The sequence below is a fragment of the Procambarus clarkii genome, chromosome 72 (genome assembly GCF_040958095.1).
Source record: "Procambarus clarkii isolate CNS0578487 chromosome 72, FALCON_Pclarkii_2.0, whole genome shotgun sequence".
Taxonomy (NCBI): Eukaryota; Metazoa; Arthropoda; class Malacostraca; order Decapoda; family Cambaridae; genus Procambarus; species Procambarus clarkii.
This window is the reverse complement of record NC_091221.1, coordinates 8,043,190-8,059,262: the sequence shown is the minus strand read 5'-3', so window position 1 is coordinate 8,059,262 and position 16,073 is coordinate 8,043,190. Positions and strand designations below refer to the sequence as shown.

The 16,073-nt window shown below is 38.3% G+C and overlaps 2 protein-coding genes across 8 annotated transcripts in view; one reads left to right on the top strand and one right to left on the bottom strand.

The window, feature by feature from the left end:
• Window positions 1-224: 224 nt before the first annotated feature.
• Window positions 225-12,372, bottom strand: LOC123773661 (BTB/POZ domain-containing adapter for CUL3-mediated RhoA degradation protein 2). 5 transcript variants are annotated; one of them, XM_045767486.2, is made up of 7 exons: window positions 12,257-12,372; window positions 10,089-10,224; window positions 9,322-9,466; window positions 7,616-7,716; window positions 6,055-6,266; window positions 4,088-4,286; window positions 225-1,808 (listed from the first exon to the last, which is right to left on the bottom strand). In XM_045767486.2, exons 2-7 carry the CDS (start codon window positions 10,107-10,109, stop codon window positions 1,596-1,598), a joined length of 891 nt encoding a protein of 296 aa, XP_045623442.1. In that variant the 5' UTR covers window positions 10,110-10,224; window positions 12,257-12,372; the 3' UTR covers window positions 225-1,595. The 5 variants fall into 5 exon arrangements, with proteins under 5 accessions (XP_045623442.1, XP_069168541.1, XP_069168543.1 ...); XM_069312440.1 differs by having other exon boundaries at window positions 12,110-12,332; XM_069312442.1 differs by having other exon boundaries at window positions 12,161-12,323.
• A 2,556-nt stretch (window positions 12,373-14,928) lies between these two features.
• Dcr-1 (Endoribonuclease Dcr-1) overlaps window positions 14,929-16,073 on the top strand; it is a 36,804-nt gene continuing 35,659 nt past the window's right edge. For 2 of the 3 annotated variants that reach the window (XM_045767481.2, XM_045767480.2), the window contains exon 1: window positions 14,929-14,997. The gene's annotated coding sequence lies outside the window, so the exon portion shown is untranslated. The other variant, XM_069312436.1, reaches the window with a different exon arrangement.

Genomic DNA, 16,073 nt, shown 5'->3' with positions numbered 1-16,073 from the left:
TGTCGAGGTGCCTAGCTGCTTTCAGTACTGTAGTAGTGATAGTGAAATAAAGGTTCACACCCAATAGACAGGGTCCTTTCTGAGCAGATCTTATGCCTAAATTTCCAGGCAAATTTTCTGATAGAAAAGTTAAATAAAAATATTTAAACTAAATTATATTAGAATTATTGCTACTGTACTTGCCAAAAATAATGGAATCACAAATAGGGGAATAAAATTATAAGCATATTGAAAGTGTTTAATTACATAAATTTGTTATTCATGTCATAAAAAAAGAAATATTTCAAGACTGGCCCTTACATACCAACTATAACACATGGATACAAGTTTCAGCTCGAAGAGAGCTACCATTGTAATGTAGAATAACTATGAAAACAATGGGTACTAACATTATTTGAGACCAATACAAACTTTGGCATCTGAACATATTGTTTTGATAAACTAATTACTTTGGAAACAAATTGAACATCTGGTCCTCTTGAAAACACTTGCATTTCAAGGTTTATTTAATGATTATACAAAAATTAGTCTCCTAGCAAAGGCATATAACTGCTATAGATAAAGAGAACTTTATCGAATAGCAGTGCCCTGTATAAATTGGATTAATGTAAAATTTGTGAGCAAGTCTGGAAGTAATTGTCTCTTCCTAAAGTCTCCATTTGCCTATGTACAGTACATCCAGCTGTCGTGTCGAGCAAGAGCACCTACACATCATCATGAGAAGTTACATGAAAATATTCTTGCAATAATTCATAATATCCCATGGGTGCAACACAAGAACACACTTGGTTCTGTTGCAGTATCCCCCAAATTGCAGTCTAAACTATATTCATCACAGAAGCGCTTCTTGGAAAACATTTGGGCTAAAATTTCAAACCAAGACACTCCTTAAGTTACAGCAGTGTGACATGATCTATAAACCAAATAGAGAAACTTGCTTAATCTGGTTTATAAATAAGCCAAACTGAACATACTGAAACAGTGTCTGGTTTATCAACCCAATTTAAAAAAAAAAAAGCCTCAAGCTTTTAAAACATTTGTATGTTTTGAAAAAGAAAAAAAAAAATGTATATTTACTGAACTTGAAAATGGAAATGCCAATATTTTATTTATGTTATAAAGAGTGTGGATTGCAGAGAAAAATGTCCTCTTAATTAAGCAAGACCTGCAGGAAACACCAGTCAACTTTTACCTACAAATCTTATACAAACTGACATGGTGCTTTAATTTTATTTATATTCTTCCATATTTTCTTGCTAGGATCTACTTCATGAAGTGATCCTTTACAGTACATTTAACTAGGTAGGGTATCCTTATCAGTAAATAACTATACGAGCTTGTACATAGGAGTTGATGGAGTTTATTGTCAATCTCTCCACAGCCAAATAGAAAAAACTGTATAAAAAAGCTCCACTATTATTGGCAGCATCATATGACTTTGATAGTTTGAGCAAAGCTTCTCAAGAGACTACAATTGAATTTTGTAGCCTCGATGGTACGTCAGGTACTACAGGGTGTTAGTAGCTACCAAATGGCTGTAAATGTAAGTACTGTCTCTGCTCCACTCTCTCTTTTTACCGCTCCTCACGAGCCGACTAATTATTTTTGTTAGAACGTAGTCTGCCCAAACCAGATTGGGAACAAGCACCCCCTCTCCTTTCCTCCTCATCGTCTGAAGTACAGACAACCGGTGCAACGGCGCCCCGCGTGGAAGTGGCTTGCATCAGTTCAGCATCTGGCCCTGTACGGTTTTCGTACAACAAAACATTTAAGGTTTCTTCGTAGATTCTGGCTTCTGGGAACTCAACCTGAGAAAATTAATGAATTATATAACACCTAGAATAACACATACTTGAAATACAATGTCACAAAATGTAAACAAAAAAATTTAACTATTAAAAGAATTATCAAAAAGCATCAGCCCAACAAGACTATTTAGCACCATGTTGTAGGATATTCAAAAGGTCCTAAATATCACTCAAGCTGCCAATACGAGAACAACAAGAATTCAATGGCGGGCAACATTGTCATTGTATTCATCAGGGGACATTGGGAAAGCAAAACTTACAATCATACGAATCAGTGAAGTGGTACAACACTGTACCAGTCTTGTACCACACTTGACTTAGACAATTCAGTTTGGACAATAAGTAGGGTACCGTTCCATTAGGTGCCAATGAATTAAGCGATGTGGCCGATACACAGCCTAATCAGAGCAGTTACCTCACTGGCTATTAAAGACGAACACGAGGATACATCACATTTAAGAGCACGTACTGTAGTTTGTTACTGGTAATGTGAAGTATTGGGTAAAATTCTGAACAAGGAAATCTTTCATAAGAAATGGGACAAGCACACACAACTTTCCTAGCAGCAGTGTCCACATATTAATTTTAGGCAATACTAACATGACTGGGTACCCAGTAGAATTTAACTTAAATCCGTTAATGAAAAACAGCCAGTATTGGATTTCTTATTGTACGAGTTTAAGCCACGAGTGCACAGTCAACCACAATAACAACAGATCATTAAGAAAATCAGTAGGAGCCATGATACATCATGATAATGTGATGTGATGTCTGTGTGCAACAGAACACTGGCACACAAAAGGCAGCTGGCATAGTGCATGCAAAATTGCATTAAGCTCTGCTGTGAAAATGTTCCTCTCCAGGAGCAGAGGTATAGAAAAGTTTGACGGGGAAAAACAATAGAATAACCATCACCATCGGCAGTTTACGACCAATTCGTGAACAGAGCAGTAGGGCATGAACTTTAATGGTAAAACAAAAACAAAAAAATTGAGGAAAGAGAGTTTCCTAACAAAAAGAGGAGAATAAGCCTTCACTGTGCAGGTCAGCAAAATTTCACATGCAGTATCCCTTCACAGATGAAAGATGAGAACAATACAAGGGGAAACCATTTTGGCATATACCAAGAAAGAATTCTGTAAACAGTTCATTTTTGCAGTAAAGAGAGAGCCTACCAGAAGGGTAGAGTCAAAGTACAGAATAAGTGGGAATAAGGTGTAGTAGAGATTGCATGAAGTACTGAAGGCAATGCTGATCACAGTGATGTTGTTCTGATTGAACACCAATTTCAACATACAAGTTATGGACATGGGATAAATGAAAGACAACAGAGCTGAGGGACAATCTATACGAGAGCCTTTTTACCCACATACTCCGGAACTCTAATGTTTCCCTTTATGTGTACTTCAGTTAGGAAGCAGAACCATCTTCTAAATGTCTTTATACAGTATTTACAGTTGATCCATTTACTATACTTTTAAATACACAATACATACCTGTATTACTCCATCAATACCTTATTTACCTACAATGATGAACTAGGCAGAATTGTTCTATACGTAGACTATTAGACCTGGCCTCCACCACGGGTCAGCAGGTAGGTTGACTATTAAACAACCCAACTGAAGACTCGTCGGAGATGCCAAGCCTTACCTCGCTGGGTACACTTCTCTTTTAGTGAATCATTCTTACTGCAGCAGCTCAAGATTCACAAATAAGAGCATCCTCAAAAAATTGAGCTGTAATGCAGGGTTTTTGGGGATTTTCACCACCACTTTTAGAACTCGATTAGATCTATAAATCACTAGTAGCCACATAAATGAATAATGAATCCTAGAATTCATGCCAATTACATTCACAGAGACAAAAAGCAAGTGTATATACAAGTACATACAGACACAAACAAAACCAAGACAATTTGAAAGAGCTCCTGTTAGGTCATTACAAAATGGTGACCAGCAAGGACTCTTCCCAATTCCATGCAGAGCAAGCAAGATCTTACCTTAAAAAGTGAATAAAGTGGAATAGCTTATATTTGTTAAGCATATAAATGGGAAGGTCCTCGGGGAAATTTAAACTTTTGAACCATCCGATAATTGGTCCATTATCGGATGGTTCCAACATATAATAGCCATTCTACAGCCAAAATTCTGCCTAACATTACACCTGAAAGACCTCCACATAACAAAGAATTTAAGACACCTCTCCAAATTACTACAATATTACCGTACAATATTATCAACACTGTATTTTTCCCCACTGACCAAGGAGATTCTCACCTTTGTATGTTTTCTATCGGTTGCATAAACAATTGATGTGCAACACACTTCGGCTAACTTCTTTCCATGTCCATAAAAGGCCCAAAGACATATCTCGTTTGAGCCTATTACATCCTTTATGAATAATACTCGTCGACTGAATCTTAGAGATAGACGATCGAAGAGTTCGATATTCTTCAACAAATTATCATCAGATGTGCTGGAAAAAAAAATTAAACGTTATTTAAATATTGAAAAATATATCTTTACATTTATATAATTTTAGGAATTTATAAATCTAAAGTAAGGCTCTCAAAGGCACACCCAATACAGTAGTACTACAGTCTTACTGACATTACAGTTGCTGTAACATGCAGACCGAGATTATGTATGCTAAACAATATTTTGAATGTGTGTGTGCGGATAGGGTCAGTGTCCTATTTTGATTATCAAATAATTTGAACAGTGCAGACTAGGAATCACAATAGCGTGGCTGAAATATGTTTACCAAACCACACTAGAAAGTAAAGGTACGACAACGAGAATGGTCCAGGATGGACCAAAACGTCGTCGTCCCTTTACTTTGTAGTGTGTGGTTTGGTCAACAATTTGAATAGTCCCAAAATTGTTGGCACGTGTCAATGTATAAGAGTGTGGGTGCATGCAATTGTGCAAGTAGAGCATGCAAATTCTATACACAATGCTACAATTACAAAATATTTGTTCAAATTTATAACAAAAATAAAAATTCTGCCTTCCAAATATTTTAGGCTTGTCATCAGAGTTCAGGGCTCTTAATATTTTTAAAATTAGAAAAGGTTTATTTTAAAAGGATGTGTTTGGCAAGAAAACAGGAAGGCCTAAATTTCTCCAAAGGAAACATTTGAAGGGCTCAATATTTTTTCTTTATCGAGATAACTTTTAAAGTTGGAGAGAAATAAAGTATCTAGAGTAACTAAAATATTCGCTTCCGAGGTACTGCTGATCCCATGGATAAAATCTGCCAGCCCGTCCTCCAAACAAAGACACAAAAGTCCATTCCATGCACCCACCAAATCCCGTTTATGAATGAAAAAGGGTTTACACACAACTCACAACTGCTGACGTTCGAACACTTCCGGAACAGGTGCTTCACCAACGAATTTTGTTCGAACCACAACATTGTAAATGCTTCACCCACGTACTACAAATACAAATAATCCCCATCAGAACCTAAACACCTAACCTAACCAGTGCCTAAATATGTACAATATGGCAATATAAAATCATTTATATGAGAAAATTCCTGTTTTGAATGAACAGCATGTTAAAAATTGATGAATGCGTCTTTGGGGTTGACCGCTGGATGGAATGAACTTAGTCAGAGGACAAGTTGGATCTGCACAGACAAAAGGTCCCGGGTTCAATTTTCCAACAGCACAAAAGCATTTAGGAAACTTTTTTATTTCACCTGATGCTTTTGTTCACCTAGAAGTATATAGGCACCCAAGAACCTGACAACTAGTTTGAGCTGCATCCTCGAGGGAAGGTCAACAGTTGGCCTGGGGGGGGGGGGAGGACCTCAATAATTCTAACAGCCCTTTTTCCCCAAGAATGAGACATAAGAACGATACCAAGGTATGGATGATACCGAATCGAGACTAAAATGAAGGATCTTCCAAATATGGTACACTGAGCAAGAGAACACGGAACTAGTTCTGTGCTCTTCGCAAGTTGGCCAAACTGCCCTTTAGCAACAACTAGGCAACACCTATATGTCAACAGGATACCATGACTGCTAACCTACCATTCTGCCTCACAAAAACCACTTTAAAAAATTTAATGTAAACCTAGTTAGACATTAGAGCAGAAGGATAAATCATCTTCATTTGTTTGCTTTTGAGAATTTGCGAGCAAAAGTTCGGGAAGTTCATCAGCACTGTGTAAGGGAAAAATACTATCCAAGATATATGGTACAGACCCAACACACTTATTTACCTTACTCTTACCTCGTATATGAATATTTGTTATTATGACGATTTACCAGAAGTTTCACTACAGGTTTACTAGTAGATTGTATAAGCATCTGCTCCTCTCGTTGCGACGTAATGAGAGGCACACGACAAACAGGATCTTTCTCTGGTTCTCGTTGTTTAATTGCCCCTTCACATACCTCCACCAGGTCAGTCATACAGTAATATCTTGCTTCTGCCAGCAACTCCTGTTAACAGACAATTAAGTCTATCATGTTTATTAAAGTTTTTAATAGACTTAAAATACATATGTATTCAAGAATATTTACCTTTGTATGCTATGATTCCAACTTCTCATTCAGTGAAGTCCATGGGACCAAATCAAACATGCATATCCTTAAAAACATTCATGCAAGTGGTTATAATTTTACCTACATATCAGCATCAAACCACATATGTAACCCTATATGTAAAATTGAATCTGTAGTTAATTTATGAACAGTAGAAATGAACAGGGCACTGATTGCCAACTAGTTCAGGCCTTGGTACAAAACCTCTTTTAATGAATACAATGCATTCCCCAAAATGTGTTCTATAACTAGATACAGTATTCAGCAAACCAAAAACCAATCTCATTAACTGCTATGGCAAAAGCTAAATTAACTTCCAAACTCAAAATTTTCAACTTTTAATCAGTGTTTACCATGGTTGGGTAACCTTTAGCTCGGTTTGTTAGGCCCCCCCCCCCAAAATGGCACAAATTCTAAACATTGTCAAAAATTATCAAGATTTATTGCAACAGATGACATGTAATGCGGTTCAATTATCTAACCATATTTGCACTGCTTTGTCATAGACAACTTGTCACAGCTGTGATCTAAGGGGTAAACAAAAACAAAAATGCCTACAATATGTCGTGAAACAGTTTCTAGGAACCAAAATTTGTTGGTAATCTCAGGAGATTACTCGTTGCCAATTCACACAGAGCACAAACCAGAAGATCTGGCAAGTTAGAAGCAACAACCAACCAAGAGACCTCTCACTAACACTAGTATGATTCAGCAGGAGGCATTTTGTGAAGATCCCTCCCATGCTAATGTAGAATGGGAACCTGCCTTGACCTTCCGATTCAAATCGTGCAACAAGTAGAATCCTGCCACAGAAAGCTGCCCAAAGTTGAAGCTTGGAAATAACGACAAAAACTACAGTATCTTTAATTTACGCGTAAAGTAACTCACCACATCCAACAATAATGTACAATATTCGGTTTCTCATTCAAAATAAACATGTTCTCAGCTCGGTGACATTTGGTCAAGTGAGTTACACTTCGTTTTGGATAGTTACATCAATAATATCTCCCATTTTCTTACAGTGCCTTTAAAAAAAACCATGAACACTACCTTTGCAAAATTTAATCTAAATTTTCCATTTATCTTTCCAATGTAATTACAATTCAGTTCAATTTTATTGCACCTCTTGCATTTAACAATTACCTATAAAATATAAAAATGCAAAAGGGGCTCATCATGGTCCTCGTGGATTTGTTCATAAAAATGCAACATTACACATGAATATCATAAAAAAACATTACTCTTACCTGTAGCTCCCGCTGATTTTCTGGTATTGGGATCCATTCATCTCGCAGATAGTTAAGGATGGTGCCAAAATGTTTTCCACATCGATCAATTAAAATCCAACCTGATGACAAATCATTAGATAAGTTTGCATACACAATTTAGTGCAAACTCAATACAGCTATTAGGGGAAAACTAAATTTATACCATGTAGTAAATATTCCATACCATGAAGTTAACCAAGTGAAATCGTAGCCTTGTGCCGACACCTTTAAAAATTGGCCTCAGTTGAAAACTTTACATGTTTAATGCATTTGAAAATGTACGTTTTAATCATGCACACAGAAATATCATGACACAAGACCAGAAGGCAATCCAGGATGTGCTGAATACCCCCATTGAAAAGCAGAGGTGCAATAGGTACCGAGAACTATCAACATCAGAGGCCCAAGACCGTTAAAGTTTCCAATACACACAAGGGGCATAACTGGATGACCCCTCGCAGTGTTCAAGAGAGAACTCTCGAAACACTTCCAAAAAGATATGATCAACTAGGATGCGATTCATATGTCAGGCTGCAAGCAGCCACATCCAAATGGCCTGATTGGCCAGACCATCAACCAAGAGGCCTGGCCAGAGACTAGGCCATGGGGGACATCGATTCCCAAAACCAATGCACAGTAACTGCAAGGTAGCCAAGACAGAGGTATGCCCTAACTACAACCTGTCATGTTGCAAATATAGCAATGAATGCAATGAAAAATTCCTTTCTGGGCTATACCTTGGCAGATCCCCCTCAACCTAAATCATTACACTGACTATGACAGTACCCAAACAGCCCCATACAGAAATTTCTTAGAAATCACTAATTGTCAAACTCCTCTCTAAAATTTGCAGATGTGTAATTTACTGGAGAAGATGCAAGCCATTAGGCAGCTAAACAAAGTGATCTCCCAGCCCAAAACAAAGAACACAGTGTAATGCATTTCTGATGCAAAGCACGAAGCTCAATAACAACACCCAGAAACCCATAGTAACAGAAAGGCCACCCCTAGCGGACAGCCCACCATGAACACATGTAATGCGAAATGCCCGAAAATAGGAACTTGGGCACCCCAACCAAGGATCAAAAAAAGTTCCAGCAGAGAATGAGCAAGCTGAAGATGATGGGAGGAGAACAAACCCATATCAAAGCACATAGGACCATTTCCTATGTGCTTTGATAAACTATATGAGGCAATGCAGACGAGGAGTCACAATAACGTGGCTGAAATACGTTGACCAAACCACACACTATAGAAAGTGAAGGGATGACGACGACGTTTCGGTCCGTCCTGAACCATTCTCAAGTCGATTGAGAATGATTAAAAAAATATACGAGACAATAGCATACAACACGAGATGGTGCTCAGTAAAGAACAAATCATGTACCAATATAGACCTCTCTCTCTCTCAAAAAATATACATCAACATGTCATATTAGCACTAACTATACAGTTTTGCCAGATGTTCATAAATAACATTTTTACAAAAATCCTAAAATTCTTTAACATTCAGTAATCTCTTACCAATATATGACAAGAAAAAAAAAAAAAAATATATATATATATATATATTACTGTTCTATATATTGAGTTAAACTTCTCATAGTATACGTGTTTGTATCAAAATTTATAACATAATATAAACCACAGAGTAATACAAAACCAAACCACAGTTATTTTTTTACCTTCCGAATCTGTGAGCACCTCCATGCGGCCTGAAAACATTGCTCTTAACATGTTGTCATGTTTCGTGAGTGTGCCAATTGTTGTGTAATGCAAAGACCCACCAACGTTTAACTTCACATACTGCGATGGACTTCCCTTAATGACCTGCAAATAAGAACAACCTTACTACCGTATTAAACAAATATTTAACAAGGGCAAAATAAAAGCTTATCTAATCTGTCTAACTCCTTAAAGAGTCCAACTTTGAAAGGCCGAACTTCAGTATACCAGATACCTAAAAAAAAACTTCTTGACTACTGGAACATTATTTGAAAGTTTTGAATAGTACCCCAAACATCCAAATGTAGTCAGGACATCCAAACAAGACGCAGACATCGTTAATACCAGCAATTGTTTTTTCAAAAATGTTTACTATTTTCCCCCACCCTTTCATAAATATTTGGAGGAAAAAACAAAAGTATTTACAGTAATTACATTTACATTAAAAAATATACAATTTTTTATTTAGTACCTTTTACTATCCTAAAGTTTTATAGAAAAAACAATCCAATACGAGGAAAGAAAAAAAAAAGAACCTCTAAAGATCCAAATATTTTTGAAGGGCAAACCACACTAGCTCTACCCTACTGCAATGGCTCCAATATATCAAACCACGTACAGAGTACAAAACATGATGATAAGTTGACTAGATAAGATGGACAGACACACTGACAAGGAAATGGCATATACACACACTGGTACTGTAAATCTGGCAAGGCTCTCTCACCTTCTTATGATCTCCCGACATATCCGAGGTGGGGGAGGGTGGCGCCACCACCACCGTCCGTGTCGACTCCAGTGTCACGTCCCCCGTCACGTCCTTCACCCCCGCCACCACAGCGCCACACCTGCTAACTACACACCTGAAATGCCATAGTTTAAAGATTATAGTTATCTTCAATATCTACTTTCATTAACTGTGATAAAACTGATATTTCAAAAATATTTTTAATAGTATTGCTGGTGTATGAAAAATATACAAGTATGAAAAATTGCTTAATATTGCTGGCGTATAAAAAAAATAAGAAATAAAAGTTGTGGTAGCAGTCGAGACAGTGGTTATAGTAATGGGAAGTGGTAGTAATGGTAAGCTTTTAATATTTATACCTACTATATTATTATTACAACAGTATTATCATATATAATAACTAAAATGTCTTACGATCCTGGCCTCCAAATGACCGAAGCTACAAAGGTATAAACTTTGTTCTGAAGGCCCGACGTCTCGACAAACATTCGATGATGTCGAAACCATTTTTTGGGCAATACAGAAATCACAATAGCGTGATGCATCAAATGAACAAACGTAGCTCGGTCGATTAAAGCAGCGTCTGGGATGCTCTCGGATGAAGGTTTGAATCCTCGTCACGGCCCTTGTGGATTTGTATATTTTTTTGGTGCACTAATTTGTCATAGTGAACAATTTTTTGTTTTTCCACAACAGCCATTCCCAGTTATCACAGCAAAAGGGTTAAAAATATCTAATGGAACCCCTATCCAAAGAACACAAACATTACAAACCAAACATGACAAGGCTGATCTCATCAAAACTTTAAAATATGCCAAAACCCTGCTACAACCCAACATTTAAATGGCTAAAATCATCAGGGCAAATTGGGGGAGGGTGGGGGGGGACCTTTGACAAACCTCCGGCTTCCTGTCCTCGTCGAGGCCACTGGAGAGATAGTGGCCCCTTGGGTAAATACCAAGGACACCAAATTAATGTCTGCCACTAACATGGCAAAAAAATACTAAACCAGGCCATATTTTCTTTAGGAAACAAACTGTAACAAAACAGAATACCAGGCATATTTTTTGAGCCCTATTACTAGTATATTATGTCATCATTTACTCGCTCAACACTGTATAAGCCATCACAAATACCCTTTTATATAGTGTTAGGTTAAATTAGGCCACGTTAGGTTAAATTAAACCATTTTTAAAATCCCTTCGAGAACTGTCTTGGGTATGACTTTACCCAAGACTATTTACCTAGCCAGAAAGTTACCTCTATCCAAAATTTAGGCAACTTTCAAACACACAAAAATATCCGTTTTGCTATATGGATGGAGCGGCGTTTGTCGTACACGACGCAGTTTGCCGTGACAAAATATTCTGCAATTCCCACACCAAATGATGCCAGAATTATCTGCAATCTTGAAAATAATGATTAGGGGTGACCAATAGATCCCCCATTTTACCAGAAATTCGTGTCCTTTAATACACCAAGTTATAATTCTTTGTTTTTTAATTATTCAGGGGAAAGCACCAAGCCATTACGATTATATAGCACTGGGAAGGGGGTCAGGATAAGGATTTGGGATGGGACGGAGGGAAAGGAATGGTGCCCCAACCACTTAATAGACGGTAATACAAGTTTTAAACCGATATATGACACCTTTGGACTCCAGCGGCGGTACAATGGACATTCTAACATTCACAACAATTGTTATAGATTAACGGGAGGTCAATATAATTAACATTAATGAGCGAAACGCTGAAAAATAAACCTTTTTGTACTAAGTGCCTCGACCCAGCCCCCTTACTGGGAGCGGCCCCCTCACAAACACTTCCATTTTAATACACTTTCTAGTCCTTTATTACACTATTCAGTACCCAGAACACACCTCCTGGTATGCCACGGACAGGGGGCGTGCCCCCCCTCTCCTTCTCATCCCCCCTCCTCACCACAAAATAAAATCCCTTGAAGCAAATGGATTCACGGGCCACCATAACGCCACAGCCCACCTAGAGAAGGGGAGCTGCCATCTTAAAAAAAAACCTTTTTCCTGGGCCTACACCGTTTATATCATCACTCGGCTGTCTCCGGGTCACCAGGGTTATCCCCACCGGGTCTCAAGCTCGCCATTAGTTGGGTTCGACCATGAAACTTGCCCGAAAATATTGGCTTCAATTGCGCAGGAGCGATGTGTCAAGAGCAGCAGACACCTTTACTGCCTGGCCACCATCTTGCTCATCCACTCGTTACTTCCGCACTCCTTAATCTACTCCCCTCATGTTGATGTTTATTGTCATTCTTCATTAATATCCAATGATTTGTACTTATAATAGCAGAATTTGTGTTAGTCTATCAAGAATGTATTATAAAATGATAATTTTATTGCTGGATATTCCATAATGTGTCTGGTATTAGTCATAGTGTAACCGGGATTTAGAGGTTCAACATGCCTTGTCCCTGAATGATGACACTCCCTTAATATTAGACATATCAACTATTCTCTTACAACCATTCATTATTTTCTCTGTAATGAAAGCATATCAAAGTTAAAGACAAAAATAAATAAAACTTCCGAGATGGCCCGAGAGTTCCGTGACAAGCAGAGTGCTTCACTCCATGGATGGCGATCCAATTAATCTGCCCAGACCTTCCTAAGTGGCGAGAGGATCGATATTACCTGAATTTACCTGAGGGCCACTAACACTCTAGTGGCCTCGACGAGGACAGGAAGCCAGTGGCTTGTCGATGGTCCCCTTATTTGTCCTGATAATTTTTTCAAGCTGGATTTGAAAGTTCAATAGTGTTTTAGCATTTACCATTCGGCAGGTAGGCGGTTCCATGGGTTTAGAACCCTGTGGGTGAAAAAAAATCTCGTTCTACAGGCCCAGAGACACTTCAAGATGTTACACGACCAAAGGTCACATTCACTCCAGACATCTACCACCTACGGGGCTACTCATGCCCGTGCTATCTCTTGTGGTGGCTTAATCTTCATCCATCAATCAATCTCGTTTTCAATCCTGCACTGTGGCTCGTTGAGCTTGAAACTGTTTTTCCTTCTTTGTGTTACATCTGACCTCTTGAAGAAGTTCTCTGGATCAACATCCTCCAAATTGTTCAGTATTTTTAAAAGTTTCGACGAGATCAACCAGCAACTTATAGTAAATGATGGATTCTGACTCCAAGGTTCTTTTCTTCATCAATCTGCTGTAAGGTACTGTTGTTAATTTCGTATTATGACGTGGATTGTTATGCCCCACATGCAAGGTCTTGCCCTTTTCGACATTAAAAATCGATATTTGCCAGTATTCTGACCATTTGTGGAGTTCATGGAGATCTTTTTGTAAGGCTTCAGTATCATTTTCACTTCTCACTTTACCGTAAACCTTAGTGTCATGCAGAAGATAAGTCACAATAACCTGGCTGAAGATATGGTGACCAAACCACATATCAGAAAATGGAGAAACGACCACGTTTCGGTTCGTCCTGGATCATTATCGTGTCTCACGACTTGATAATTTACCTGATTTACCTGGATGAACCGATGATCGTCGATCGGTCCGACCTGGATTTAATGATCCAGGACAGACCGAAACGTTGTCGTTTCTCCATTTTCTGATATGTGATCTGGTCATCTTAGTGTCATTTGCAAATTTGGTGATGTAGTTTGTAATATCCACATCCATGTCACTGATTTATGCCCCGATTTATGCCCCGATTTGGTCCCAAAGTCAACCTTTGAGGTACCTCACTCACCACATTTCTCAAGTTTCATTTATGTTTAGGACGACAAGATTTATTTTTTAAGAAACTTAAGATGGTGAATGATTCTCTCCCTTGGAATTCTCTTCGTTAGCTTGCAAATGTGTAAGATCAAGCTGATAGGACGATAGTTTTCTGCTGAGCTCTTTCTGTCTTTTTTGAAAATAGGGGACATTTGCATATTTCCAATTTTAGAGGGGAAATCTCTAGCTTGGCTCAGAGATTTTTTGAAAAAGTTTTATTGGTAGGCATAGTTCATCTGTCAGTTCCTTTACGACTTCGGAATGAATTCCGTCCACACCTGAGGCTTTTGTGTCTTTTAGTTTTAGAGAAGGATTGGAGAAACGTTTCCATTCATCTAATGCAACTGTTCACCAAATGGGTCTTATTGTATCCTGCCCAAAGGGCGACCTAGTACCAGGAACCTCAATAAGCATTACAGGTTTCCGTCACTAACTATATGCATGGGAAGCCGCATAAGTGAATTATTACCCAAATAAAAAAAGTTCATGTAGATATATGTCATATACATATAGACTCATCCATGCAATCCATGACCGATCCATAAATTTTTTTCGTGAGGATTAGGATAGCAGGTGAACATAAGCCAGTTCATGGTCTATTCTCATTAATCCCAAGTCAATTATTATAGGGTAGCAGCATACTGCTGGATTCCTATATATAAATTAAAACGATAAAAAAAAAATTAATGGACGAGTTTCCATTTTGGTTTCAACGGTTTCCGTGTTGGCTTTAATAGTTTTCAGGTATTCAAATTTATTTTAGATGTGTATGAATTATCGTATTGTTTAATTAACAGAGTAAGTGGTTTGATTAAAATAATTAAAACAATTTCTTGAACATAACCTTCGTTCTAGATTCAAGAAATCTCTAAATACGCATCATATACTAATAAAAAACTTTTCACTTTTTCTACAGTATCTTTTCACAGATTAATTTAACGACAAGAAAATTAAAAATGCTTCCTTTGACATTGATAATAAATGACTTGTATTTAAAATGATCACAAATAGGTAATATTATTGTTTTCAATACTAAAAGTAACCTGGATGTAAAATGATGGTACATTAGCTTGGTGGGCCTCAGCTTCCCTCGGAGTGTTTATTTTAAACAGGTGAGGCTTATGTAGACTCCTGCTATCACATGTTTCCTCAGCGTGTACTTGAATATCTTGTGTACTATTTAAGAAAGAGAAGGAGTATGTAAGAAGAGGCCTTGAAGGAATAATAATGTGATTAGTGTAGGGTTTTGGTGAGTTGTGTCACTGACCTGTATGTTGTAGTGCTGCATCTGGCTTGTACATATGTGTATATGTGAGTTTATATTAATGGGGGCTCGCTCTTGTGACTGGTGGCTGGAGGCGCGTGTTGTGAGAGGTTAATTACTTGTGTAGAAGAAGGGTAAGGACGATTCACCTTGGGCATAGGAGGTGGCTATGTAGGTCTTGGTGTTCGTCTAATTGTTCGAGGGTTTGGCCGCTGGGATCATCTTCTTGAGGTTATCTTGAGATGATTTCGGGGCTTGGCGTCCCCGCAGCCCGGTCCTCGACCAGGCCTCTTTTTTTTTTTGTTAGCCCCCTCTCCCCCTGGGAAGCAGCCAGTGACAGCTGTCTAATTCCCAGGTACCTATTTACTGCTAGGTAACAGGGGCATCAGGGTGAAAGAAACATTTTGTCCATTTGTCTCCGCCTTCATCGGGGATCGAACCCGGAACCTCAGGAGTATGAATCCGAAGTGCTGTCCACCCAGCTGTCAGGCGCCCTTTCATGGATGGTGAGCATCTTTACCTGATTTACCTGAGGGCCACTAACCCTAGGAGCCTCGATGAGGACAGGAAGCCGGTGGCTTGGTAAAGGTCACCCCCCCCCTCTCATTTACTCTTGAATGTCTCTCAATCATGTTAAATGGCAAAAATTTGAGTCGTGTATCTACATTATTGAAATGTTTTGCAGTATTTAAATGCTTAACTATTGGGGTGTGGCATAATTATTACCCAGTTAGTCGCCACAGAGGGCAGAGTGATGCCATTGCTGTCACGGTGAGATGCTCAATTTTAAAATTGTTTTAAATAATTCCAGCTAACCATGTTTTCTAATCATTTTGGACGTAATTAGTCGGTGTATGTCTGGTCATGTTGCATAATATTATGTTATTTGGTACTCGGCTATACAGAACTGCCTACCTGCTGAAG

Bases quoted from the DNA above. Each gene is read 5' to 3' on its own strand.
- LOC123773661 (XM_045767486.2), bottom strand. From the start codon at position 10,109: ATGTCGGGAGATCATAAGAAG. The intron at 7,717-9,321 runs GTAAAAAAATAA...ATTTGTCATCAG, and splicing joins GGTGCTCACAGATTCGGAAG to GTTGGATTTTAATTGATCGA. The intron at 6,267-7,615 runs GTAAGAGTAATG...GTCTGTTAACAG, and splicing joins AAAATCAGCGGGAGCTACAG to GAGTTGCTGGCAGAAGCAAG.